The sequence below is a fragment of the Panthera tigris genome, chromosome F3, assembly GCF_018350195.1.
Source record: "Panthera tigris isolate Pti1 chromosome F3, P.tigris_Pti1_mat1.1, whole genome shotgun sequence".
Classification (NCBI taxonomy): Eukaryota; Metazoa; Chordata; class Mammalia; order Carnivora; family Felidae; genus Panthera; species Panthera tigris.
Genome location: NC_056678.1, coordinates 44309475 through 44335803, shown reverse-complemented (window position 1 = coordinate 44335803; position 26329 = coordinate 44309475). Strand labels below are relative to the sequence as shown.

Below are 26329 nucleotides of genomic sequence, written 5' to 3'. Positions count from 1 at the left end.
TGGAACGTCAGCCAGGTTGCGCAAAAAGCAAGGAGGAGAGAAACACCAGAACACAGGGTGGGGGAAAGGTCAGGCACAGGAAGCCGTGGGAGAGCCAGCCGGTACAGACCATCCTGATTTCCCCAGACACACCATTATCCCCCTGGGAAAACCTGTTGGTAAAGTCCTAGTTGTCTCTTTCCAGAAGGGCCCTCCTGGGGTCACCTCAGTCATCCCCCTGCCTCCGGGCAGGCTGTTTTCTCTATTTCTTCCAAGCTGACTGGCTGAACAGCATGAGCCTTTCTGCCAGGAAAACTGAGGTCCGGGGAGGGAGAGGGGCTTGTGGGGGCACCAGCAGCGGGGGTTGGGGCGGGGGATGGGACCAATGTGCTGACATCCAGTTGCGACTCCTGCCCTTGCACTCCCGCCTCCTTTTTGCCCGGTGCTCGGCGGGGGTGACGGTGATGTCACAGGTGTGGCGTGCCAGCCACGTGCCGGGCGCCAAGCAAAACAGCCAGGGCAAGTGTGTGCATCATCAGTACCTGGGAAGGAAGGCCACCAGAAGAAGTGAGTCTGGTGGAAAGACCTGAAAGAGGGAAGGGAGGCACCTTGCTGGATGGGGGCGGGGAAGAGACCAGAATAAAACCCTGCTGTGGCCAGAACTAGAGAGAGAAAGCCAGAGCTGGCACTGGAGAGAGATGCCCCCTCATCTTCCCCTCCTCTGCCTCTCCCAAAGCTTGTAAATGCCCCAGACATGAGCCAGCCCAGGCCCCGCTACGTGGTAGACAGAGCCGCGTACTCTCTCACCCTCTTTGATGATGAGTTTGAGAAGAAGGACCGGACATACCCACTGGGAGAGAAACTTCGCAATGCCTTCAGGTAACGTGGCCCAGAGCCCAGACACCTCTTTCTTCTGCTCCCCACCAAAATCCTTTCTGCACCAGAGCGTGGCTCCTGTACCAGCATCCCTAAGACAGCGCTTGGGGAGGTCTCGGGGAGGGGAGGTTCGGAACCCTGACTTTAAGATCCTACAACCCCTCCTGTACTGACACCCACCCTGTGGAGGATGGGGAGTAGCCGCAAGGACCATCCACAGTCTCAGAAGAGTTGTAGGGCATCTCCAACCCGTGCATGAAGTCTTGCCATCTTCTCAGTCCACTCAAGTCTCTCTTCGTTTCTTAAGGGAGCTCTAGATGGGCCTGCTACCACATGGGGCAGAGGGAGCATCAGAGCCTTGCTGAAAGTCCTCTTCCCTCCTGATCACGAAAAATCTGAAGCCACCACCACTCCATGGCCTTTGTCCTCTTTCCCTCCTAGATGTTCCTTCCTTTTCCTGATCCAAAAAATGCCCAAAGGCAGCCCCTAAATTCCCGGGCCCTCCTAAAGGATACCTACCAGGATGTGGTCCTGCCAGACCCCCGGGCTCTCTTCACTCTCAGATCTGTGAGACTGCGCTAGTGGGGAGTAAAACCTCACCTCCGAGGAGGGGGCTTCAGGAGGTGATCTATGCCCATACTCCAGGAACCTGCGGCTATGAGCTTCACCTTCCCCCTCCCTACACTTCTGGCAGACCTTGCTCAGTCCTGGCTGTGGGCTAACTTGCTCTTCCTCACTCCCCTGGGGGAAACAGCTGATTCAGGTACCTGGATTGAGGTCACTGGCAATGCTGAAGTAGAGGTGCAGGTGGAACAGGTTCGGACCAGGGGAATCACCCACTTGAGTCTTCACCAAAAGCCCTGGTCCAACCCTACTTCTCCCGGGAGGCTCCATTCCCGCTGGGTCACAGCCAAAGCCTTGGGTGTTCAGTGTCCAGACACCCTACCGACAGCTGGGCTCCCGGGACAGCTGGGCTCTGTCGACCTTAGTTGCCAGACAGTTTCAGTCTGGTTTGTTGCTGTGCTGGAGGGACGAGGGTATCTGCTGTTGTCCTAAAAGACTATAGATTAAAACTACAAAGTGATGTAGGGAGCTAACAATTTCCACGAGGCTGGCATTGAGCCTTAAGCAGTGCCTGACACAGAAGGTGCTCCAATAAATATTTGTTTAATGAATGAATGAATGAATGGCTAGAAAGCTAATCCCTCTGTCCACTTCCCCCTTGGCCTCTGAAGCCTCTGTATAGGCATCTGTTTCCAGCTATGCTATCAGGCCTCAGATTGCCTTGCCCAGCGTACGACAGGCCTGCAAATAAGGCTGGACGGATACCGCCCTCAAGGGGGTTGTTTGTCTTCCCCTACTCAGCTCTCTACATGTGAGTCCAGTTTTCCTTGCCACAAACAAGCCTGAGAGAGTTCCTGCAGCGCTGGTGCTCCCTTATGACAAAGCTGTAGAGATGCTCGGAGCTATTGACCAAGGATGGAAGAGGCACACCCACCCGCCCCAGAGGAGGCCGGGGACTCAGATGTCGAGGGTGATGCCCTTCCACAGAGTATTGGTTGGGACAGAAAATCTGTCCAGACTCCACAGGGTACAAAGCATTGTCTGCGTTGCTTTTAGTCTTGGGTGACATCCAGGGAACCAAGTGTTGGGGAAATTATTGCTGAATAATAGCAAAGAGCAGGGATTGGTGCCGGGCGGGAAAGGAGGCCTAATCAGAGCAGGCTAGTGAGTCACCAAATGTGCCTTGAGTATTTGAGTTCCCTCGACTGGGAGAAGAAAAGCAAATGCCTCCCACTCCCTTCCAGTCATCAATCCATGAGCTGTCACCCCTGAGTTTTTTAGGCCCTTGTTCCTACCGCTCCTGAGTTTCTATGAAAAGACCTCAAGGTGTTCAACAAACAGGGAAGGAATCAACTTTCCCCACCCTGCGTTGGCCAACAAACAGCTCCCCCATTCCTTCCGCCCCCAGAGAATTAACAGTGGGAGGAACTCCAGCACTGGAGTCATGACACATGAAGGACGGTCGGTCAGCAGAGGCACACCCTGCAGGGACAATGGAGCCTTCTTTGGGGGAAGTGTTAAGAAAGATGGCAACAGCCCCCACTCAGACCGAGTTTCAACACCAGCCAGTCCTTTCACTAATTCACTCATTCATTCATTCAGCAAATATTTACTAAGCAGCCCAATGCAATGTGCAAGGTACAAAAGATGAACCAGAGAGATAGACTTTTGGTCATGGTGGGGTTTATTCTCCAGTGAGAACGACAGATGAAAAGCAAGCAGTTATAACCCAGTGTGCGCACGAAGCCGTAGGAGCCCGCACGAGGGTGCCCGGCCTGCGTTTGGTCAGACCGGAGAAAGGTCATCTGAGATGGGGGGCTGGACTCGGCAGCTCGGAAGGCTAAGTGACCGCAAAATCCATGCCTTTACACAGAGTCTTCTGGATGTCCCAAATGAGCAGCTGTTTCCAGACACCCAGCTAAAACCAAGAGTGTGTGAATGGCTCTCCAAAGAAAGCCCCTGCCTTTTTTTTTTTCTCAGTGTCCCCGGCCTACTGCATGGTGTGGGGGCTGAATTGGTGAATGAATTCTGAACGAGTGAATGAATGAATGAATGACGGATGACCAGGAACAGAATATATAATATCCCTCCCCAACTCAAGAGTATCCAAACCGTGCAGTGCCGACTGGAAGCCTGCCCTCTTCCCCTCCAGATGTTCCACGGCCAAGATCAAAGCCGCAGTGTTTGGGCTGCTCCCCGTGCTCTCCTGGCTCCCCAAGTACAAGATCAAAGACTACATCGTCCCCGACCTGCTGGGCGGACTCAGCGGTGGATCCATCCAGGTCCCGCAAGGTGAGGGGGTCTGTCCCCCAGGTTGGCTTGGCCTGCTACTCTCCCCCTTCCTCTCCCCGTCCCCTGTGACCCCCATACCCCAACTGTGCCCCCGAGCCTTCAATCTCCTGTTCTCTGCAGGCATGGCATTTGCTCTGCTGGCCAACCTTCCTGCAGTCAACGGCCTCTACTCCTCCTTCTTCCCCCTCCTCACCTACTTCTTCCTGGGGGGTATACACCAGATGGTGCCAGGTAAGGCCTCTCCCCTCTCAGCAGGCCAGGTGACCTGGACCACAAGGACAGGGGATGTGGCGAAGGGGCTTTGGGTGTTTTCCATCTGCATTCTCCTAGAGCTGGTGCTGGTCCCTTCAGGACCGCCACTGTGAGCGTCAGTCCCAGGTCCGCTGTGACCTTGAAGAAACCACTTAGCTTCCGTGAGCTTGGTTAGCACTACCTGTTCTGTCTCCCTCCCTGGCACGTGGGGAAGACTTGGTGGAACAAGGTATACCATGTGCATAAAGTGCCAAGGAGATGGGAGGGATTACTCTCAGGCTGGTCCCTGCAGGGATATTTGGAGCTCTCTGGTGCTAAGTGACATCGAGAAAAAGGGCCTGGTCACAAGGTCTGTTTCTGGGTCAGGTACCGCTTGTATTTCCAAGCTCATTTCCTCACGTGTCCAATGAAACAATTTTAACAGTTGAGGTGAAAGCATCTTGAAAAGCGTAGATCGTGGTGACATGTGAGTGTTGGTTTTCTTGCTGGAGAGGAGCCTTGGAGATGCGGGGGTCCATCTCCTCGGGGGTCGGGAAGCACTCCCTCCTGGGCCCCTTTCTGTTGTCCCCGGGTGTGGTCCAAACCTCTGACTCCTGCCGGCTGGGTGGGCACCACAGGTACCTTTGCCGTTATCAGCATCCTGGTGGGTAACATCTGTCTGCAGCTGGCCCCAGAGTCGAAATTCTGGGTCTTCAACAACGCCACCAACAAGAGCTACGTGGACACGGCAGCCATGGAGGCTGAGAGGCTGCACGTGTCAGCAACCCTGGCCTGCCTGACTGCCATCATCCAGGTGAGGGGACGGCCGTGGCCTTGTCAAGGGCGCGGCCTCAGGGGGGCATCTTTCCGTCCTGCCCCTGCCTCAAAGCCCCAGTTTGACATTAAAGCTGACTCAGGGCCCTTCCTCCTCCCTCTCCCCCATCCCCAGGGCCACAAAAGACCTTGAGGAATTGGTGTATCTCCTCACCTGCCTCCAGCAGGTCTATGAGACCAGTCTCTGCTCCCAGTAAAACTGTCCCGACTTAGACTGTCTGGAAGGCTCACGGGCTCTCTCTCCTCTCCAGCACAGCCCTCCTGTTTCTCTAACATCCCTTATCCCTCCTCCAGCCTCTTCTGCCCCAAGCCACAGCATCCCTCACACAACATAAATTGCACAAATTGCAAAGGAATCTGCTAGGTTTTACGAGGGGAAACCCTGCGTGATGGAACACAAAAGCAGGAAGCAACCTCCGAAGACACCTTTCATTCATCCATCCATTCATTCTTTCTGTTAACGTTTTTAGTTGTGTCGCTGTGCCAGAAACTGGCCTAGGCCTTGGGGGGGAAGCTAAGTAAAGAAGAGGCCCAGTTCTCCAGGAGCGCACAGCCCAGCAGAGGAAGTAACCACGTCAACAGATAAACTTGTAGGCAGGGAGATAAGCAGCATAATAGAGCTATGTTCCCATAGCGGTGGGAGCACCAAAGAGAGAGTCAGGGAAGGCCTCGCCTCAGAGAGGAGATGACATTTGACTTGAATATTAAAGGATGAATAGAGCTTGGCCAGTAACCAAATGAATGAGGCACGGGAGGACAGTCTGGGCAGAAGGATGCACCCCAGAGCATTGAGGCTTGAGTGTGAACTGACCAGGGAATGACAAGGCAAGACATTTTGGTGCGGCTGGACAGCAGGAGGCCTTTGGGGGATGGGCCCGAGAAGGGGCCAGAAAGGTAGGCAGAGCCTAGACAATGAAGTCTGAAGTCTGTCCCCCCCGCACTGGCCTTGGGTCTGACTGGCAGTTTATAAAGATCATTCAGGCCACGGAAAAGAGAGGTGGGGAGGTGGATTACAGTCAAAGTTAGGAGACTATGCAGAAGCCCGGGCAAGGCTGCCGAACGCCTAGGCCAGGGAGGCGGCCGTGGGGAAGGCCACCGAGGTGGGGTGGACTTAAGGAACGTTTTGCCGGGAGCATTAAAAGGCTTGGTGAGATCCCTGACATGGGGGTGAGGGAGGATGACTCCTAAGACCTGGGTTAGGCAACCGGGTGGAGACGAAGCAGGGGTTGAGGACCAGGGTTATTTTTCAGATGAGAAAACTAAAGCCAGAGAGATGATGTGACAAAGAGGCCTGTGCCCCAAACCAGACTAGAGGTCTGCTGGCACCGTAAAGGGCCAGACAAGGTCACAAAGGGCTCACTTGCCCAGGGAGGCCGCACGGAACTGCAGCCTGGGTTTGGGTCAGGCACGCGGGGGAGCTGCGGACCGTTCTTGGTCTTCCCCACCCCCACCCCCACCTCTCTCCCCACAGATGGGCCTGGGCTTCGTGCAGTTCGGCTTTGTGGCCATCTACCTCTCCGAGTCCTTCGTCCGGGGCTTCATGACGGCAGCCGGCCTGCAGATCCTGATCTCGGTGCTCAAGTACATCTTTGGACTGACCATCCCGTCCTACACGGGCCCGGGGGCCATTGTCTTTGTGAGTCTAGGCACGCATCCCTGCAAATGGGGAGGGGCTCAGGCAGACACAGAAGCAGGGTTTACTGTTTTAAGAGGTCGTGAGCTCCTCCTTACAAGACGTCCTCAAGCAAGGGTCTGGCTAGCCCACTGTTCAGAGAGGATTCCCAGGGGGTTCCCACTTTGGGAGGGAGGGTCAAACACATGACCCTGCGGGCTCACTGAGGTTCTCTATGGTGAATTCCTGCGGAAAAGGAGATGTTTACTCTCCATCAGTTCCCTGACACAGTGCCTCAACCCCTCCCTGCCTGGGAGGTCCGTCCTTGTGTCTAAGCTCCATCCTTCCTCCTTGAGCTTGAATTCTTTCTAGAGAAAGAGAATCACCATTCCCATCCTGGCATGAGATCCCAGCATGCCTTTTGGGAGAGGGAGGTGGAAGAGGGGATGCTATTCATGACCGAGGTCTGGATTCTGCTTTGGTGTGCCCCCATTCACATTGATGACATCCTTCTGCCGGGTTAGACCTCCAAGGGTGGGGATAGTAGGGGAAGAGGAAGTGGGAGCCCATGAGCATGATGCTCTCTCCCCCAGACCTTCATTGACATTTGCAAAAACCTCCCCCACACCAACATCGCCTCGCTCATCTTCGCCCTCATCAGTGGCGTCTTCCTGGTGCTGGTGAAGGAGCTCAATGCTCGCTACATGCACAAGATCCGCTTCCCCATCCCTACAGAGATGATTGTGGTAAGGACCCTGCACAGGGCTGGGGGGGCGGGGGGCCAGGCTAGAGAGGCCATGAGAAAAGGAATCCAGCCCCAGCCAAAGCCACGGGAACCCTTCCCCACCCTCCCCGCCTCCTCCGCCGGCGGCCAGCAGAACAGGAAGTTGGGTGAATCCATTCCATCCCCCCATCTATAGCTCCCGCTTTTCCTGCTCCTTGGGTTGCTCCCCTTTGAGGAGGCAGGGGAGTGGGAGTTGGAGTCCCCAGAGAAAAGGGAGGCTTGAGAGAGACCCCTGTTCTGCCAGTCCCCATTCTCCATTTTGGGCTTTGCAGGTGGTGGTGGCAACAGCTATCTCCGGGGGCTGTAAGATGCCCAAAAAGTATCACATGCAGATCGTGGGACAGATCCAACAAGGGTGAGTCCGGGTGGCCAGGAAGCCTGCCCCCCCCTACCAGCACCTGCCTGTGGAGGCCTGGGCTCTGAGGCCAGGATGAGACAATCTCTCATGAAGGAGCCTTGTCGACTCTGTGACACCCACCAAATGTGAATTATTTCTATTACTTATTACGGAAGACAGCCGTACAGCCAGCCAATGCCAGCCGTGTTACAAACAGTGAGTCTTAGCTGCCACACACACCCCCAAAAGTCTCACTCAGTGGACACTGCCAGAACAAAGACTCTCTGATCAGCCCTTTTCCGGCTCCTTGCCTCGCTCTGCCGTGTTGGTTCTTTTCATGGGGAAGAGAAGCTATTAGGATCAACAGTGAGCGTCCACTCCGTGCCTGGCACCACGCTGGGCCCGGTGGTGGGAAAGGGTGGGGCTTGTGCTGTAGGGTTGGAGGAGGAGGGTGGGAAGAGGGCAGGGGAGGGCGCCGGCTGTGGGTCTGTGGACTAGTGAGCATAGAGCCCAGAAACTGGGCGTGAGCAAACGAGGCCCCACCACTTACTGGTTCTGTGACCTTGGACAAGCCAAGTTGCTGCTTTGTCAATGGGAGTTATGGCTGCCGCCATCACAGTGTTGTACTGAGGGCTCAGACAACAAGGTCATGTAGACCTTGGCACACACTGGGGCCCTCCTGGTCCCCGTGGGTTGAGGAAGGACTCGCCATGCCTCCCCTCTCACCCTTGGGCCCTGCCTCCTTTCTGGCTCCTCGGCAGGTTCCCCACTCCCGTGTCACCTGTGGTTTCACAGTGGAAGGACATGATGGGCACGGCCTTCTCACTGGCCATCGTGGGCTACGTCATCAACCTGGCCGTGGGCCGGACCCTGGCCAGCAAGCACGGCTATGACGTGGATTCTAACCAGGTAGGTCCATGCGGGCAGGGCCAAGCAGGAGGCGCTGGGTCCCACAGAGGCCTGGCCAGAGATACAGTGGGGCTCCTCGACCTGATGGGAGCGAGGTGCCGACCAGTGAGGAGGAGGGGCTCTGACTGCAGGAGGCCAGCTTCCGCTGGGCTAGGAGTGTAGGGCTTTCTAGAAGCAGGATCATTCTCAAGTCCTAGGCCCAGGATCCAGCTTGTACGGACGACTAGGTTTGGACAACACCTGCTGCTCACCCCCCGCTGCCCGTGTTTCCAATCCTCCCCCTGTCCCCCACAGGAGATGATCGCCTTAGGCTGCAGCAACTTCTTTGGCTCCTTCTTTAAAATCCATGTCATTTGCTGTGCCCTCTCTGTCACTCTGGCGGTGGATGGAGCTGGAGGAAAATCCCAGGTGAGCACTGTACCAGGGGAGTGGGGAAAGAGGGGAGAGGGTAGCAAAACAGTTGCCCCAGAGAAGCCAAGGCACATGCAAAGCCAGGCCAGCTGCTTCCCCAACCTTCCTCTCCCCTCACCGGTCTCCACTCCACCAAAGAGAGCTGTTGGAAATCAATCAAGAGCGAGAATTCCACACTTACACCCTGTTCCCAACTCTTTCTCCGAATAGGTGGCAAGCCTGTGTGTGTCCCTGGTAGTGATGATCACCATGCTGGTCCTGGGGTCCTATCTATACCCTCTCCCCAAGGTAAGAGCGCAGCAGGAGAGCAGAGGTCAGCCGGAGACTCCAGTAAGAACAGTCCCTAAGAGCTGCATAACCCTTTACAGTCTATAAAGTGCCGACACTGTCGCACTTTGTCCTCGTCACAACCTGTAGACACCATGGTTTTACTATCTTCGTTTTACAAGTGAGGGAAACTGAGGCTGAGAAAGTCTCAGTGATCTGTGGTGACGCAGCTCACGAGCGCAGGGCTGGTGGTAATCTCCAGCCTTCTGACCTCAGGATCGATTCCCCAGTTAGTGTTTACAAGTGCTTATGAGTGCCTGACTAGGAAGGCCCTGGGCATGGATGGTTTGGAGATGAGGGAGGAAGGGAGGGGCCCCATGGCCTAGCACCTACACTCCACTCTCCAGCCCCGAGACTGAGTGCAGAGATCCGGGGGCTCTGCAGGCAGAGATATTCTGGAACTGCAGCTCTGTCCTGCCAGGCTCCAGGGTCAGGTGTCTGTAGTCAGGGCAGGAAGGAGAGGCCACCACAGGTGAGAAAGAACAATGTTCTGTTTCCCCAGTCTGTGCTAGGAGCACTGATAGCTGTCAACCTCAAGAACTCCCTCAAGCAACTCGCTGACCCCTATTACCTGTGGAAGAAGAACAAGCTGGACTGTGTAGGTATTGGGTGGCCGCTGGGTACCCCTTCGTGCCCTGCCCCTTCCTCCAGCCCCACAGCCGCGTCAGCTCTTCTGTCGGTGACCCCTCCGTTCTGCTCCCTAATTAGCCTAGCCAGCTGTTAAGAGCCCAAGTGTTGGAGTGACACATCCTATGTTCACATCCTAACGCACCTGTTCACTGCCTCTGGGTGGGCCCTAGACTAGCAAGTCCCTAGAAGTCCCTTAACTTCTCTGAGTCTTGATTTTCTCATCTGGGAAATGGGTGTCTTATACTCTACCCCACCCCCCGCCCCAGGGTTGTTCATGAGAAAGAAAGGAGATAATACAAGTAAGGGGCATGTTATCTAAATCGTATTCTGGGTTCACTAAAAAAAAAAAAAATTAGCTATGATTACTTTTACGACTCGTAGTTCCAAAAAAAGCAAAAAGAAGTAGCTTTAAAAACCACCACGAACAACAAAAAACTAGAACAGAAAGCCAGCAGACCAGGATCTTGAGCAAGTTGCCAGACCTCTCTGGAGTTCTATTTCCTCATCTCTAATGGGGGTGACAGTCATGACTTCATCATACATTGGTTCTCAGGATTACATGAGATCACATGGGTAGGTACCATGTAACTGTAAAACACTCAGCAAACATGACCTGTTGTTATGATTAGTCACCGGCCCCGTGCACCTAGCATCAGACAATAGTAATAAGGTTACCATATATTGACGACACTGACAAAAACCCCATTTAAGCTCCACCATAAGAGGATTTACTGACCTCCTTGCAAGATGATGAAACAAAGGGGTGTCTGGCTGGCTCAGTCAGAAGAGCGTGCCGACTCTGAATCTCGGGGTCGTGGGTTCAAGCCCCATGCTGGGTGTCGATATTACTTAAATAAATAAAACTTTTCTAAAAAGATGATGAAACCAAGGCTCAGAGAGGTTAAGTAACTTGCCAAAGGCCACAGAGGTAGTAAGGGGTAGAGTCAGGATTGGAACCCAAATCTTAGACTGCAAACCTCTGGGTGGCTCTGTCTCCTGGGGAAGGAGGCTTACCCGCACGGGACACAAAGAAAATCCTTAAAGCCAGAGAAATGAGTGGCCCATCTGAGTCCCCGAGTGAGTGACGAGGATAGGGGAGTATACGATGTTCCAGTTCCCACCCCAAGGATCTGCTCTTACCACATCCCAGCAATCCCCCCCCCCCCCTACCAAATATAGGCTCTGGTATTTACATTGTGCCTTGGGCTCGCACCTTATCTTCACAGTTCTCTGGGGGAGTGTGGGCAGATTGGTTTTCTTTAGAGGAATTGGGAGGACTGTAAAGGACCATCAAGGGGTCAACTATCAAAACTGCATTCAATCCTGCCCCCCACCCACGCAGCCAGACCCCAGACCGTCAGGCCAGGAAGATCACTGAGCGTGTGTTGGAAACACACAGCCTCCCGTTGGGTGGAGAGAGGGAGCTCATGTTTGTTGAGTGATCACTAGGTGCCCATCGCTGGGCTGGGACCTTTAGCTGCCTTAGCTTTTCAATCCCTTTATGAAACAGGTAATATTATTGCCCTCTTGTGGATCAGGCAACTTGGCTCACATAACTGGGAAGCGAGAGAATGAAACTTTGAAACCAGGCATGTGTTCCCCTCATGCTCTCAGCGTGCGCCATGCCGCCTCCCTGCGTGGGCTGGGGTTGTCTATCAAAAACCAAGCACGATCGCTAGGCACACTCAATCCAGGCAAAATGTGCAGGTGTAACCAGAGCACCAAGACATAAGACGGCGCAAAGGTGCCATGACAAGGGGAGGGCCGGTCTGAGGTTGTGGAAACAGGGAACGGCCTTGGCTGTTCCAGGAAGACTCCCCAAAGAGGCAGCCTTCTCCCCAGGCCTGCTCTGACATCTCTCTCCTCACAGTGTGTCTGGATGGTGAGCTTCCTCTCCTCGTTCTTTCTGAGTCTTCCCTACGGTGTGGCCGTGGGTGTCGCCTTCTCCGCCCTGGTTGTGGTCTTCCAGACTCAGTTGTAAGTAACAGCCCCCACACGACACAGCAGTGGGGCCCCAGGCCCGGGCTGGGCTGTCTGACTGCCATATCCTGAAAGCCCCAGAAGGAAGCCCCCATGGGCTTGGAGGGCTGGGGGCCATACGAAGTAGGAGAAGAACAGGAAGGTAAGACCCCGAGCCCATCCAAAGGCAATGCCGGTCCCCAGACCAGATGGGACCCTCCCCAGGGGAACACCAGGCCAGAGGACAGACGCTGTGTCCTTCCCATAGAAAGGCTAGGGAGTACAGGCCAAGGGCACCAGAGGAAGAGGCCAGGGCAGGAAGAAGATGCTCCATGTTAGAGAAGCCCTGTCTTCTCTTCTTGAGAACTCAGAACCAGGAAGCGGTGACTTCAGGGCCACCTAAGCTTGTCACTTGTGTACCACACCTTTTCTCCGTGCTGAGCCCCACGCTGGGAGCTATGTCAAGGGCTGGCCTGTCATCCCTCTAGTTACAGCCCAGCCATAGGCCAACAGGCATGTGTCTCTGGTGCGGAAAGACCAACACAACAGACACTAGGGATGAGGAAGGGCCCCCACCCCACCCTGCTTTTGCTCCAGCTCCCACCCCAGCGTCCTTCCAGGCCGATTTGCTGTTAGCACGCTCTTATGTGTTTTTGTTTTTTGCGTGTTCTTAAGTTTTTCTTCTCCTTTCTCATCTAGTCGAAATGGCTATGCTTTGGCCCAGGTCATGGACACTGACATTTATGTGAATCCCAAAACCTACAATAGGGTGAGTAATCCAAACTTATGACCTCCCTCTTTTGCCGTACCCCCCACCCCAAACAAAAGAAGGTTAAGGGGTGCCTGGGTGGCTCAATCAGTTAAGCATCTGACTGTCAATTTTGGCTCAGGTCATGATCTCCCACTCATGAGATCAAGTTCCACGTTGGGCTCTGTCCTGAGCGTAGAGCCTGCTTAGGATTCTCTCTCTCTCTCTCTCTCTCAAAATAAATAAACATTTTTTTAAAAAAAAGTAAAAAAAAAAAAAAGCCAATAACAGCATTTCTGCCACCTGAGCTCAGTCTCCCTGTTTACAGGTCCAGGAAATTGAGGGGGTTAAGATTGTCACTTACTGCTCCCCTCTCTACTTTGCCAATTCAGAGATCTTCAGGCAAAAGGTCATTGCCAAGGTAGGGTTCAGAACTCTGGCGACCAGAAGGGTTGAACAGTGAGTAACCAGAAGATGGGAGAAAGGGGACTGGGGGGGCAGGCCACTCCAAAGAGGGTGGACATCCAAACTGCTGTTGGCTCTCTCCCTACAGACAGGTGTGGACCCCCAGAAAGTACTGCTGGCCAAGCAAAAATACCTCCGGAAGCAGGAGAAGGGGAGAACGATGCCCACACAGCAGAGGAAGTCTCTGTTTATGAAAACCAAGGTGAACTGAAGCTAGGAACAGCCTGCCCACTCTGATCTTGCCCCTTGGTGCCCCACCTCCCAGCACCCTTTGAGGCAAAGACATAACGTCTCTGTAGCCATTGCCTGGTGGCCACAGAATCTTCTTCTCTTTGGGTGGGGGGATGCCAGCTCCTGGGGGTAACTACTGAACTCCCACGGCCCCTCCCCATTTTCTGGCTAAGCTATGATATGGCCCATAGACTTCTGAACAACCCCAAATGGGGGGCAGCAGTGAATTTCATGGGGTGTCCAGACGTTTTGACGTGGGTATGGAAGTTGTGGGGAGAAGCAGGCAGGCACAGACGAATATCAAAAGGAGCACAATTGTTTCCAGAAGCACTTTCTCCCAGAGCAGAGTGGGCCAAGGCTTCTGTGCCTCTCTTGCACGGGTTCTCCAGTTTCGTCTGGTCCGTGGGAGTCTAAGCGTGCAGGCCCTGCCTAAGGACAGGGCACTGGGAGATGCCTCCCCTGTGGGGTTCCGGGGGCTTATACTCACCACCACCTAATTCAGCCATTCACCTCCACACGCACGCTCCTTGCCCCTGCCTCAACTACAGCCAAGTCTGATTCAGTTTGCTGATCCCTGCCCCACCCCCACCCCCATCCCCGCCCCCCAGACTGTCTCCCTACAGGAGCTCCAGCAGGACTTTGAGAACACCACCCCAACTGACCCCAACAACAACCAGACTTCTGCTAATGGTGCCAGCGTGTCCTACATCACCTTCAGCCCCGACAGCTCCCCAGCTGCCCCTTGTGAGCCATCGGCCTCCGCCGAGACCCCCAGTGAGCCCAGTGACATGCTGGCCAGCGTCCCACCCTTTGTCACCTTCCACACCATCATCCTTGACATGAGCGGGGTCAGCTTTGTGGACTTGATGGGCATCAAAGCCCTGGGCAAGGTGAGGGCCCAGGCAGAGGGAGTGCCGGCCCGCCCTCCACCCCAACACCCTCACCCCTGCTCTCCCACACTCCCTTTCCTCGGGGCCCTCATTTGGACAAGCTGAAAGACGAAGTTCACCAAGGAGGCAAATGGCTCGTGAGGACCGCTTTTCCCCCAGACACGACCAGGACAGGCTGTTCTCCGCAAAGCAGGCCCAGATAGCCCAAGATGACAAGTGGCTGGAAAGGGATACTAGAGGGATATCTGCTGTCCCACCCTGCCTAGCAGAGGTCATCTCAGGTTCCCTCTCAGGCCACCAGGAACCCACCCCTAGGTCTTTTGAGTAGAGTCCAGATTGGCCCCGGTTCGTGGTCTGCTGCTCCTTCCCACGCTCACCCAGACGCTCCAGCATCAGCCAATTCCAGTCCACTGAGAAGAGAAGGAGAAATAGTATCAGTGCCCCACATTCTCATGCCAAACTGGCAGTTCATGGGACACCCTGAATAAAGATATCCGTCCATCTGATAACCTTTCAGCAGCACCTCCGATGGCAGGGAGTCAGCAAACCTCAGAGTTGGCTCAGACAGAGGCAGTCCCAGGAAACCGAGGGGTCCAGAGAGTTCAGAGGCTGAGTACCATCCAGAGAGCATCGGCCAGGTGCCCAGAAGGCCGCACCCCCCAGCCGTGGGCTCAGCCTGCTTCCCTAGCCTGGGCCTGGAGCCCGGCGGGCCTCCGTCCTCCCCTGCAGATTCTGCCTGAAGCCGCAAAGTCGGGAAAGAGGCGGAATCTGGGCATCTAAGCTGCTGAGAGAGAAGACCTGACCCCATAAGAAGAGGCCGCGGTGGCTTTAAGTGCCCGCCTCGTTGGCAAAGCCCCATTTCTGTCCTGCTTTCCAGAAAAGCCGACAGCCAACACTCCAGGGAGAAGCGGCGTGCCTTGCTGCTATTTTTATCTTTGGCTGCCAGGGCTCTTGGGGTTGCTTATTTGTTTGGCTTCCCCTCTGAAGTGCGTTTTGTGAATCACTTTTGAGACCCACTCAGAACATTCCTTTCCTTTTATCTCCCGGTCCCAATACCCTTCCCCCACCACCTCTAGCTGAGCTCCACCTACGGGAAGATCGGTGTGAAGGTCTTCTTGGTGAACATCCACGGTAAGAGGAGGAGGACATTTTGGGGACCAAAAGGAGGGGCGTGGGTGGGGAGCGGGGGAACAGGTCGGTGGAACGCTGAATGGGGGACTGAAAATGAGAGCGCCCAAACATTCTCCCAAAGCATAAAGCATGCACGTGCCGTAGCTATCTGGGGAACACACAGACACACACAGTTTTACATACACACCATCTCCAAAAGGTGCATATACACGGCCCCAACAACATGTCCACAGGGCAGTGGGTTTTCACATCATTAGCGCATTGGCAGAGTGCAGGGATGTGGACACACGGCAAGCACACACAGACACACAGCACAAGGTGAAGGGATCCGTGCACCTTTCCTCCTCCAGAAAGTCAGAACCCTTCTGGAGGCCTCCCCAACTTCAGAATTGGCCTGAGCAGGTCCTGAGCCCTGTTGAACCTGCTCAGAGAGAGAATCTGCAATGGCAGTTAGAGTCAGTGGGCAATCCCCACCACCCTCACTGGACACTCCTCAGGAAGTCATCTCTAGGATTTGGCAAAAGTGAGGGCTCTGCCACACACTGGAGGTTCCAGGATAGGTCCGGAGAAACAAGAGGAAGAATGAACCATCCAGGCAGAGAAGTGGCAGCAGCCTCCTTCACGACACTTTAGCCTCTCCCTCTCAATTGCCACAAAGTACCGACTCCCTGAATCAAACTGCTTCCTTCTGCCTGCCCTGGGTTGAAGGTTCAGCATCCTCAAGCTCATGTTGCCCTCTGCTGTCCAGCACTGATATTGCAAGACCCATGCCTTGGCCTGGCCTTTGGATGACGCAAAGAACACAACCCACAGTCCTCTCTCTCCTTCCCTCCCCCTGCGCCTCGCCATCCTTCCTTCATCCCCAGCTCCAAACCACAAGGCTGTTATCTTTCTGAAGGCCTTTTCCTCCTTCCAGCCCAGGTGTACAACGACATCAGCCATGGAGGTGTCTTTGAAGATGGGTGTCTAGAGCGCAACCACGTCTTTCCCAGTATACATGATGCTGTCCTCTTCGCCCAGGCAAATGCCAGAGAAGTGGCCCCAGGACGTGACTTCCAAGGGGTAAGGTCCTTGGGAATCCTAGGCCCCAGGGCACTGAAATGGCAGGACTAGGGGCGTTAGAAAGAACACAGGAGAAGGTTTGAGTTCCAACACCGAGTCTGTCATCTGACTTTTCTGAAACTGCCATTTCAGAGTTCCTTTTCTGTAGAACAAGCACCCTAAATTAACATTAGCTACCTCACAGGGCTTTTCTTTTGCTTCTGTTTTAGCATTAACTGATAATTAGGCCTTTTCTGTCACTTGAAAGCACTTTGTATACTGTAAACCCTTTTATTAATATTAATTTCCAAACACTCTAGGCATATTAGGTTATGCCCAGTCTGCTGGCACTGTTCACCCACCCTCCTCCTTCGGTCTTTCTAGAAGAGGCTTTGGGCAAGGGAAGGGAGTAAGCCTGCCCGTTTTAATTTAGCAGAGCTTAGAGATTTCAGACTGGTGATGGATAAAGAGACTGGATCCAAGTTTTGTCTCAGTTTCTTGACATTTAATTTACTAGCTCACTAAGTGGTATGCAAATGAGCCACAAATAACACTGTTTAGGACTCCTGAAAGCTGTGGAAGCAGAAAAGCTCCACCCCATGGCGGGGGGGGGGGGGGGGCCTGCCTTGGCGTCTCCAGCCGCCCCCACCCCCGCTCCCAGAGCCTCTTTTGGTTCAGCCCCTGCCCTTGGCCTCCCAAGACTCTGTGCCCCAGCCTTCTTTATATATGAAACCTCCTCCCACCTTCAGGGGGTCATAAGAAAGGTTTTACTGGTCCTCGAGCGACAATTTGCCCTCTGCTCTAAGAGACCGATGAAGGTGAAGCCATCTGTTCTAAGTGCTGTAAGACTGCCCTCCCAGGAAAACACAGGGCCCTGGTGTCTGCCCTCCATGCTTAGGGAGAACAACTGTGTGGGAACAGGCTTTCTGGTTTCACAAGCCTTGTCCACAGAGCAAAAAGAGCGAGATTCTGGAAGAATCCTCGCCATTTGTTATTGCACAAATAACGTCTAGTTATTACGGTTATACATTTAAAACAACTTTTAGATACAGAAAATATTTATATTTGCATATTACAAAATGTATTCATATATATAAATTACACACACACACACACACACACACACACACACACCCCTTTTCAACAACAAGGTGATGTAGAAAGCCCACAAAGTGAGTTTAATTATCCTACTTTTACAGATGAGGAAACATTTCCAGAGAAGGGAAATGGATTCCCCAATGTCAGGCGGCTAGCCAATCTTCCTCGTAAGCTAGGCCAACCTCCCCTGCCTCTAAGATGCCCACAGGGAGGGCAGACCCTGACACATGCCTCTGCTGAAAGGGGGAAGGCCACCCCGTGCTACATTTTGTGAGGCAGATGGGGGAGGGGAAGGAAGAAGCAACAGGGCGACTCATGTGGCAGAAAACACGGCGCCTACCCGGAGGCTGCCATTTGCACCGCACTGTGTCACTCGGTCATGGGGCTCATTCTCCTCTCGTTTCCCCCCCTTCCAGGCTTCCGTGGACCCTGAGCTGTCCTTATGTGATTCAGAAGAGGACAGCCCCAGCTACTGGGACTTAGAGCAGGTGAGCTGAGGGGCAGGGGCAACCGGGAGGCCGGGACTGGGAAGGAGACCCTCACGAACCCAAGGGGTTCACTGGGCTCTCTCACCTCCAAGCCAGAGCAGCCCCCTTGGAGGCAACATTTCTCTCACCTCTCTTATCACAGCAGATCCTAATGCTTCCCACTCCCTGAAAGGCATCACTGGGGGAGGGAGAGGCACTGGAGGAAAGTCTCGAGAACGAACATCCATAACACACATGATCTTGGACAGGCCACATAACACACGGGGTCCCGGTTTTCTATCATTGCAAAGTAGGGGAAATATAGGTGGTACCCGCCCCCTCAACCTCACAGGATTGGCGGGGGATTCGTGTGTCCTTCATTAATCAGCAGATATGTAATGACCGCCGGCCTGACACAGTTCCAGGGTGGGCAGACAGCAGTGAACCAAACAAAGACCTTAGGAAACCTTAGGAAACGTAGATTGGGGTGGGGCCAGATGAATTCGAGGGGTACAAGTATTACTGCCCTTAAGCACTGAGGGCTGTGCAAATGTGAACTGTTACTGCCGCCCCAGGGCCCTGTCATCCTGACAAAGTAGCCCAACGCCCTGAATTAAAAGAAACCCAGATGTCTAGTTGAGAGAAGTCTGGCTTTGGGCCTACTAGAAATCACATCTCACTTTGTACCTCTTTGCACCCCTTTGGGGCTTGAGTTCCACGTCCCCTGGACATGTCTCTGGGAGCACTGATGGCATGGGGGAGACATTAGGAAATAGAGACAGACTGATCTCTGTGCCCCTGTGGAATCTCCAGCACATTCCAAAAGCCTGGGATAGGCCCCCAAATAGCTTATCAGAGCAAAAAAGGACTTCAGAACGGTCTCATCTCCACCGTCATTTCACTTAACAATGAAAGCGAAGCCAAAAAGGACTGTGACACGTGGAGGTCACAGAGCACGCCAGAGGTGATGCAAAGTAGATTCCAAGTGGGGCGCCTGGGCGGCTCAGTCGGTTCAGCATCCGACTTCGGCTCAGGTCATGATCTCACGGTCCGTGAGTTCGCGCCCCGCATCGGGCTCTGTGCTGACAGCTCAGAGCCTGGAGCCTGCTTCCGATTCTGTGTCTCCTTCTCTCTCTACCCCTCCCCCATTCACGCTTTGTATGTCTCTGAAAAATGAATAAACCTTAAAAAAAAGAAAAAAAAAGTAGATTCCAAGCATCTTCTCTTGTCACCTCTGTACCAGTTCACCTCTTGGGCTTCCCCTGCCCCTCCCCTGTTCACACACACACTCACACTCACACACACTTATTCATGAAGCTCTCTCTGGCCAGGGGCTCTCAGGGTCACCTCGTGGTTGCAGCCATTGTGAACTCAACAGGTCTAATGCTCTCCCTTCCCCTCCCCTGTCCTTCCGTGGTCCCGCAGGAAATGTTCGGGAGTATGTTTCATGCAGAGACCCTGACTGCCCTGTGAGGGCCCAGCCAGCCCCCACACTGCTTCCAGAGTGCGTGGCATCTGGGACTCCAAGAAGGAAGAGTCTGGGGTCACAAAGAGTGACCGGTAGAGGAGAATACGTCCACCAGGACCTGAGCTCCTCCCTCCCCTCCTCCCCCTCCTCCTCTCTCCCTCCCCTGCCCCCCTCCTGGCATCTCTGGAGTCAGCCAATCTCAACAGGAAGGAGAGCCACCTCTTCACCCTCCTGCTGACTCTCAGGGCCCTGGCCGGAAGGAGAAAGTCTCCTGCTCACCTTACCACACCCACCCATGCCCTGCCCAAGGCAACTGACAGGGAACCCCCCCACCCCGACTGCCGACTTCTAAGAGTGAGCCAAGAACAGAAGGGAAAGTACGACCCTGCTGACCTAGGGTGCAAAAGCCCTCGGGTCTGCACAGCTTGGTGACAGATGGCATCGAGCTGTCACGCGACACGGAGCTGAACTTGCTTAGGACTCTGAGGCTTGTCCCCTCCAGCTGCCCCAGCTCTGTCCCTGGAGGTTCTGCACTCCTGGGACCACGTGCTCCCTACAGCCCGGAATCTCCATCTTCATCACTGCATCCCCTTCCTCCTCATCTCAAGGCTGCTGGGAGCTCCACTGCTATTCAGCACTTCAGACTCGAGGCTGGGGGTTGGCCCCCTCAGGGCCACCAGAGCTACCTCTCCAGGGGCACCCCACCAATGTAGCTGCCCCAGTCTCTGAAACATGATCACTTCCCGTGCCTTCGGGCCGGTTCCCTTCCACTTGAGGCTGGGTAGGAATCTAAAAAGGACAGCGTGGGTAGCTACCAGAATCCTCTGGCAACCTAGTAACAGATGCCAGTTGTTCTGTATAAGTACTTTTTGGAAGCCTTCTTTGTACGGAGACTGGAGGGGGAGGGGTGCTAGTGCCAACCCAGGGCCAGCTGGTGGGACCTGAGCCCCGACGGTCCCCCTGACTTCAGAAATGCCTCCCCCTGCTTAGGAAGTTTGCCTTGTGCTTTTTTCACTTGGCAAAGAGCCAAAGATTTTAACTCTCCCTTATCAGCTTGGGGCCTGAAGCCTTCAGCCAGGCAAGGGAGGAAGCTCCCCAAGGGCCAGCCACATCACCCCACTGGGTGCAGAATGTGGCAAAGGGCTGATCCAGATTGGGTCTTCCTCCGCCGGGTTCCTTAATAAACTCAGGACCTGAGGTCATCCTCTTCTAGGGCAGATGAGAAGAGGGGTACATTTTCCATGTATGTGAGGAGGTCATAGAGGAACCTGACTGTTGACTTGAAAATAAATAGATTGCACGCGCAAGTGTCTGGGGAAATTTCCATGGAAGTGCACAGAAAACCTTTCGGCCTTCTCCCCACTGCTTCTCTCAAGCTCCTTCAACTCAATGACCCTGCCCAACAGGTTGGGCTGGCCCAGCCTGAAAAAAAACTTCCCAATTCCTAACTTCAGCCTAACCTGTGTGGTGTGTCTGTGTGTTGAGTGAGCCGGTCAGCTAGCGAGTCTTTTTAGAGTTAAAGGAGAAGGTGCTGGCAAAGAGCCAACAGATTCTTGGCCTTCAAGCACTGCTTCTCTGTGATTTCATTATGCCATCTGGCTGCCAATGGAACTCAAAATTTGGAAGGCGGAAGACAATGTTATCTGGGATTCACCGTGCCCAGCACCCGAAGTGCCAAATTCCAGGAGGACAAGAATTTCAGCCAATGACAACTCACCCTCCCCTACTCCACCTCCTTCAAAGTCCAACTGGGGCCCAGGAGGTGGGGGAAGGTCACAGAGCCTCCAGACACCCCAAGTAGAGGGGTCCTTTGAACCGAGTGTCTAGACGGTGGAGGTAAAATTGGAAACACACGGGGGGAGAGGGAGACATTGAAGAAAACTTCACCGTTGGAATACTTTGAAAAGAACACAAGCAAATTCAAACAGACCACTCTCTGGACACGAGTGAGGCAGAAAAGGAGGGCAAGGTGATGAAATAATCCAGAATTTCAATACTTTTGAATGTTCTTAGTGATACTGACTTGTGATGATGGGGTTCCCAGGGGAGACCGGGGACTCGAGATGTTTGTGTAATTTATTTAATTTAAACAGCATTCTCCTTTTGTTCATTTTGGTAATAAAGTGGTTTTGAAATGTGAATAAATGCATGTGTTTGGATGGCTTTACAGCAAGGCAAAGCAAATCACCTCCAGAGAAAGCGGACCTTGCTTTGAACTGTCCTAGAGGGAAACAAGGAGCTAAGACAAATCCACCAACACGATGGAAGATTTCAGTACATTTCTCTCACTGTTGATAAATCATATGGATTAAAAAAAAAAAAGCGTGGTATGAGAGAGTTAAACAGCAAAGTAAACAATCTTGATTTAATGGACATGTATTGAATGGTGCACACAATTAAAATGTATATTTCTTAAGTACACATGAAGTACTGACAAAAGTTGATCATAGTCTAGGCTTTAAAGCATTTTTCAGCAATTTCAAAGAATAAGTATCCTTCCACAGTCTCTAACCACAATGCATTGAAGTTAAAAATCAATTACAAAAGATAACTTGCACCAAAAAATACACATTTAGAATTTTTAAAAATACTTCTAAATAACTCAGAGTCAAAAAAGAGATAATATGGAAAATTAAAAACACTCAGACTTAAACAATAATGAAATGCTACGTACCAAAACTATGCAAGGAGCACCTGGCTGGCTGGGTCGGTAGAGCATGCAACTCTTGATCTCCGAGTTGTGGGTTCAAGCCCCACGTTGGGCGTGGAGATTACTTGAAAAATAATAAATCTTTAAAAAAAAAAAAAACCTGCCGGGAATAGTGCTTTGAAGAAAATGTATAGTCTTTAATGTTTCCACTAGAAAACAAAAAAGATGGGGCACCTGGCTGGCTCAGTCGGTGGAGCGTATGATTCTTGATCACCGGACTGTCGGTTGGAGCCACACTTTGGGTGCAGCGATTACTTAAAAATAAAACCTTAAAAATAAGCTTTTATTACTAGAAAAGAAAAGAAAAGAAAAGAAAAGAAAAGAAAAGAAAAGAGATGAAAATTAATGAACCAGATGTTCAACCATGGTAGTTAGAAAAAGAAAACCGATTCAAAGAAAGCAAAGGGGAAAAGATAGTAACAATGGTATAGCTAACATTTCTTAAGTGGTTACTATAAGCTATGCACTCCTCCAAGTACATACTAATTCTCCAAGCACATACTCATTCATGGACGAGGAAACTGAGAGTCAGAAAGGTTAAGTAAGTTTCCCACTCAACACAACTCCATGAACATGTAGGAGCTTAAGATTTCAACCCAAGCAATCGGGCTCCAGAGCTTAAATTCTTAACTACTACAACGTTGAAACCTTAGGGAAATGAATAAATCACTAATAAAATATGATGTACCAAAGTGGACTCAAAAAAGCAAACAAACAAAAAAAGATTGGAGGAGGGTCACTCCTTTAATAGTTTAAATTTAGTAGAAATACACATCTCTCTCTCTCTCTCTCAGTACAAATAACCCCAAAGGTAGACAGGCAAGAGCTTGTCTAGTGGTTCCACGAGGCTCCCCAGGGACTAAGGCTACTTCCAGCTCAGCTCTCTGCCCTCCCTTGGTATAGAACTCACCATCATGGCCCAACATGGTTGCTAGAACCAGGGTCATCACATCTGAGCAGGGAGGGAGGGATTTATAAAGAGCATGTCCATAAAAACAATTCCTTGAATCACATGCAACACTTCTGCTTCTCTTCCATTCTCCAGACGCAGTCACATGGGGAAATCCAGCTGCAAGGGCCTGGGAAATGTGGTCTTTCAGCTGGATATCAATACACTGAGCTAAAACTCAGGATTCTTGTTAGAAAAAAAGGAGAATGGATGTTGGGGGCGGTTAGAAATCTCTACTGTATTCTCTAATTAGATATCTCAGGCTACTATACCCTTGATATCAAATCCACAAAAGGACATTATAAAAAAGAAAAACTATAGCCCAATCCAATTCATAAACAGAATTGCAAGAATCCAGTAGGGATTTATCTGAGTAGGATTTATCCCAGGACATCCCAGGAATGTCAGAGTGGTTTACATTTTTAAAATTTATTAATGTGATTCACTATATTAACAGACTAAGGGAGAAACATGTTCTACCTGATATGGAGACATATTTTAAAGCGATAGTAATTAAGATAGTCATATTAGCATAGAAATAAACAAGCAACCAATACAAAAAAAAAAAAATAGGAAGCCCAATTACAGGACCATTCATGTCTGAAAACATAGTAAATGACAGAGTCAGCACTACATATCTTTGAGGAAAGGATAGGCTATTTAATGATTGGTGCTGGGGAAATTGGTTATCTAGTTGGAAAAATAAAGTAAAATTAGACCCTGATGTTATACTATTTACAAAAAGTCAATTCCAGACAGATTAAGAACTTTACGCTAAACTGTAAAAGTTTAAACCTTTAAAAAGATAACATATTAAGACATGTTTATGACTTTGAAATACAGACTTATTATAGAAGAGAACAAAAAGTACTACTGATTTAAAACACTAACAAATTCTGGGAATGCAAGCTGGTGCAGTCACTCTGGAAAACAGTGTGGAGGTTCCTCAAAAAGCTAATAATAGAACTGCTCTACGACCCAGCAATTGCACTACTAGGTATTTATCCAAGCGATACAGGTGGGCTGTTTCGAAGGGACCCATGCATCCCCGTGTTTATAGCAGCACTATCGACAATAGCCAAAGTATGGAAAGAGCCCAAATGTCCATTGACAGATGAATGGATAAAGAAGATGTGGTATATATATACAATGGAATATTTTTTTCTATATACAATGGAATATTACTTGGAAATCAAAAAGAATGAAACCTTGCCGTTTGCAACTATGTGGATGGACCTAGAGGGTATTATGCTAAGTGAAATTAGTCAGAGAAAGACAAATATCATATGACTTCACTCATATGAGGTCTTTAAGAGACAAAACAGATGAACATAAGGGAAGGGAAACAAAAATCATATAAAAACGGGGGGGGGGGGGGCGCCTGGGTGGCTCAGTCAGTTAAGCGTCCGACTTCAGCTCAGGTCACGATCTCACGTTCTGTGAGTTCGAGCCCCACGTCGGGCTCTGGGCTGATGGCTCAGAGCCTGGAGCCTGCTTCCGGTTCTGTGTCTCCCTCTCTCTCTGCCCCTCCCCCGTTCATGCTCTGTCTCTCTCTGTCTCAAAATAAATAAACGTTTAAAAAAATTTAAATAAAAAAAATAATAATAAAAACAGGGAGGGGGACAAAACAGAAGAGACTCATAAATATGGAGAACAAAATGAGGGTCACTGGAGGGGTTGTGGGAGGGGGGATGGGCTAAACAGGTAAGGAGCATTAAGGAATCTACTCCTGAAATCATTGTTTCACTATATGCTAACTAATTTGGATGTAAATTTGAAAAAATAAAAAATAAAAAATATTCTGCCAATGTTCACACTTATAAAAATTCATTTCAACTCAGGGCGTCTGGGTGGTTCAGTTGATTTAAGTATATGTCTCTTGATTTTGGCTCAGGTCATAATCTCCCAGTTTGTAGGATCAAGTCCCATGTTGGACTCCTTGCTGAGCACGGAGCCTGCTTGGGATTCTCTCTGTTTTTCCATCTGTCCCTCTCTCACATGCACTCTCTCGCTCTCAAAAAACTAAATGAATAAAATAACTCATTTCAACTCTTTTAATGTTCTAGATCTTAGGCTGGGTGGTGAATACAGAAATGTTCATTATATTACTTTTTTTTTTAAATTTTTTTAAATGCTTATTTATTTTTTAGAGAATGAGAGACAGAGCAGGAGCAGGGGAGGGGCAGAGAGAGAGGGAGACACAGAATCAGAAGCAGACTCCAGGCTCTGAGCTGTCAGCACAGAGCCCCATGCAGGGCTCGAACCCACGAACAATGAGATCATGACCTGAGCCGAAGTGGGGCTCTCAACTGACTGAGCCACCCAGGCGCCCTACATTATATTACTCTTTACACCTTTCTGTATGTGTGACATGTTTCATAATACTGGTTTGTTTTTTTAAAGTTTATTTATTTATTTTGAGAGAGACAGATTGCCAGCTGAGCCGGGAGGGGCAGAGAGAGAGGGAGGGAGGGAGAATCCCAAGAAGGTCCTCAGGTGTGAGCTCAGAGCCAGACATGGGGCTGGAACTCACTCAATTGTGAGATCATGACCTGAGCCAAATCAAGAGTCCAGCACTTAACCACTGAGCCACGCAGGCACTCCCATAATACTGTTTTTAGATTGTTACTGAAAAGTAAATACATGATTGTAGTTTTTCTGGGGAGGGCCATGTTTTGTTTTGTTTTGTTTAAATAGGATTACTGAAAGGGGCAAAGTACTCCCTCTCTGAGCTTTGGGAAACACCAGGAGTGTGAATTTGCAGCTTTGGTCATGAGTAACTATGCAGCCCTACTATTGATTTTTTTCCTAGAAAATTCTAAAATATGTGACTGGTGGCAGATCAAATTGTATCAAGGGATCTGAAAGGAATGGTTTCTTCTGGTTCCAATAAATCTAATTTTATTCTCTGTGTCTTTAAGGTTTTTTTTTTTTTTTTCCAAAATGATCCTGTATCCTGAATAGCTATGAAATCTCATTTTATTAAATACACCAAAATTATTAATACATAATCTTTCTCAAAATCCTTCAGTCTTAATGTATTTGCCTAGAGTTGCAAAAATGCACTAACATTAATATCAAAAACACTTTCAGTGAATTGCTAAATAGGAGCAAGCCCTCTGAACTGATCATCCAAAGCAATGTCTATAGATGGAGTAATACTGTTTCAATCTCAGAGTAAAGAAAGCCAGGGGCCCCGCAGAGCTCCAACACAGAATCTGGGGGGATGGTAATCAAGTCCTGAATTTCAGAAGTGAGAAGCAGATTAAGGTCTGGTACGCTTTGTTCATTTTATTTTACCTTTTCGCCCTTCAGTTTGACTTCTCATAGAGTGACCAGGGATTTCTGAGTATCTCAAAGCAGATCAAGCGCAGATAAGCCCTGAC

At 51.1% G+C, this 26329-nt stretch overlaps 1 protein-coding gene and 1 long non-coding RNA gene across 2 annotated transcripts; one reads left to right on the top strand and one right to left on the bottom strand.

Annotated features, from left to right (window-relative positions):
* Positions 1–585: 585 nt before the first annotated feature.
* SLC26A9 (solute carrier family 26 member 9) lies at positions 586–19433 on the top strand. The gene is made up of 20 exons (XM_007077140.3): positions 586–858; positions 3572–3711; positions 3832–3942; positions 4581–4756; positions 6248–6412; positions 6982–7134; positions 7445–7527; positions 8271–8418; positions 8713–8826; positions 9040–9117; positions 9659–9754; positions 11657–11763; positions 12445–12514; positions 12822–12914; positions 13047–13160; positions 13798–14079; positions 15156–15210; positions 16127–16272; positions 17766–17837; positions 19242–19433. Exons 1-20 carry the CDS (start codon positions 734–736, stop codon positions 19287–19289), a joined length of 2376 nt encoding a protein of 791 aa, XP_007077202.2. The 5' UTR covers positions 586–733; the 3' UTR covers positions 19290–19433.
* LOC122235848 lies at positions 14215–26329 on the bottom strand. Its single transcript, XR_006213927.1, has 2 exons — positions 26244–26329; positions 14215–14489 (listed from the first exon to the last, which is right to left on the bottom strand). It is a non-coding gene; the product is annotated as an uncharacterized LOC122235848 (long non-coding RNA).

What these genes read in the sequence shown, in the direction of transcription:
- SLC26A9 (XM_007077140.3), top strand. Translation starts at nt 734, where the DNA reads ATGAGCCAGCCCAGGCCCCGCTACGTGGTAGACAGAGCCGCGTACTCT. An exon ending in AAACTTCGCAATGCCTTCAG is followed by an intron (nt 859 to 3,571) that starts GTAACGTGGCCC and finishes CTTCCCCTCCAG; the next exon opens with ATGTTCCACGGCCAAGATCA. An exon ending in ATCCCAAAACCTACAATAGG is followed by an intron (nt 12,515 to 12,821) that starts GTGAGTAATCCA and finishes CCCTGTTTACAG; the next exon opens with GTCCAGGAAATTGAGGGGGT.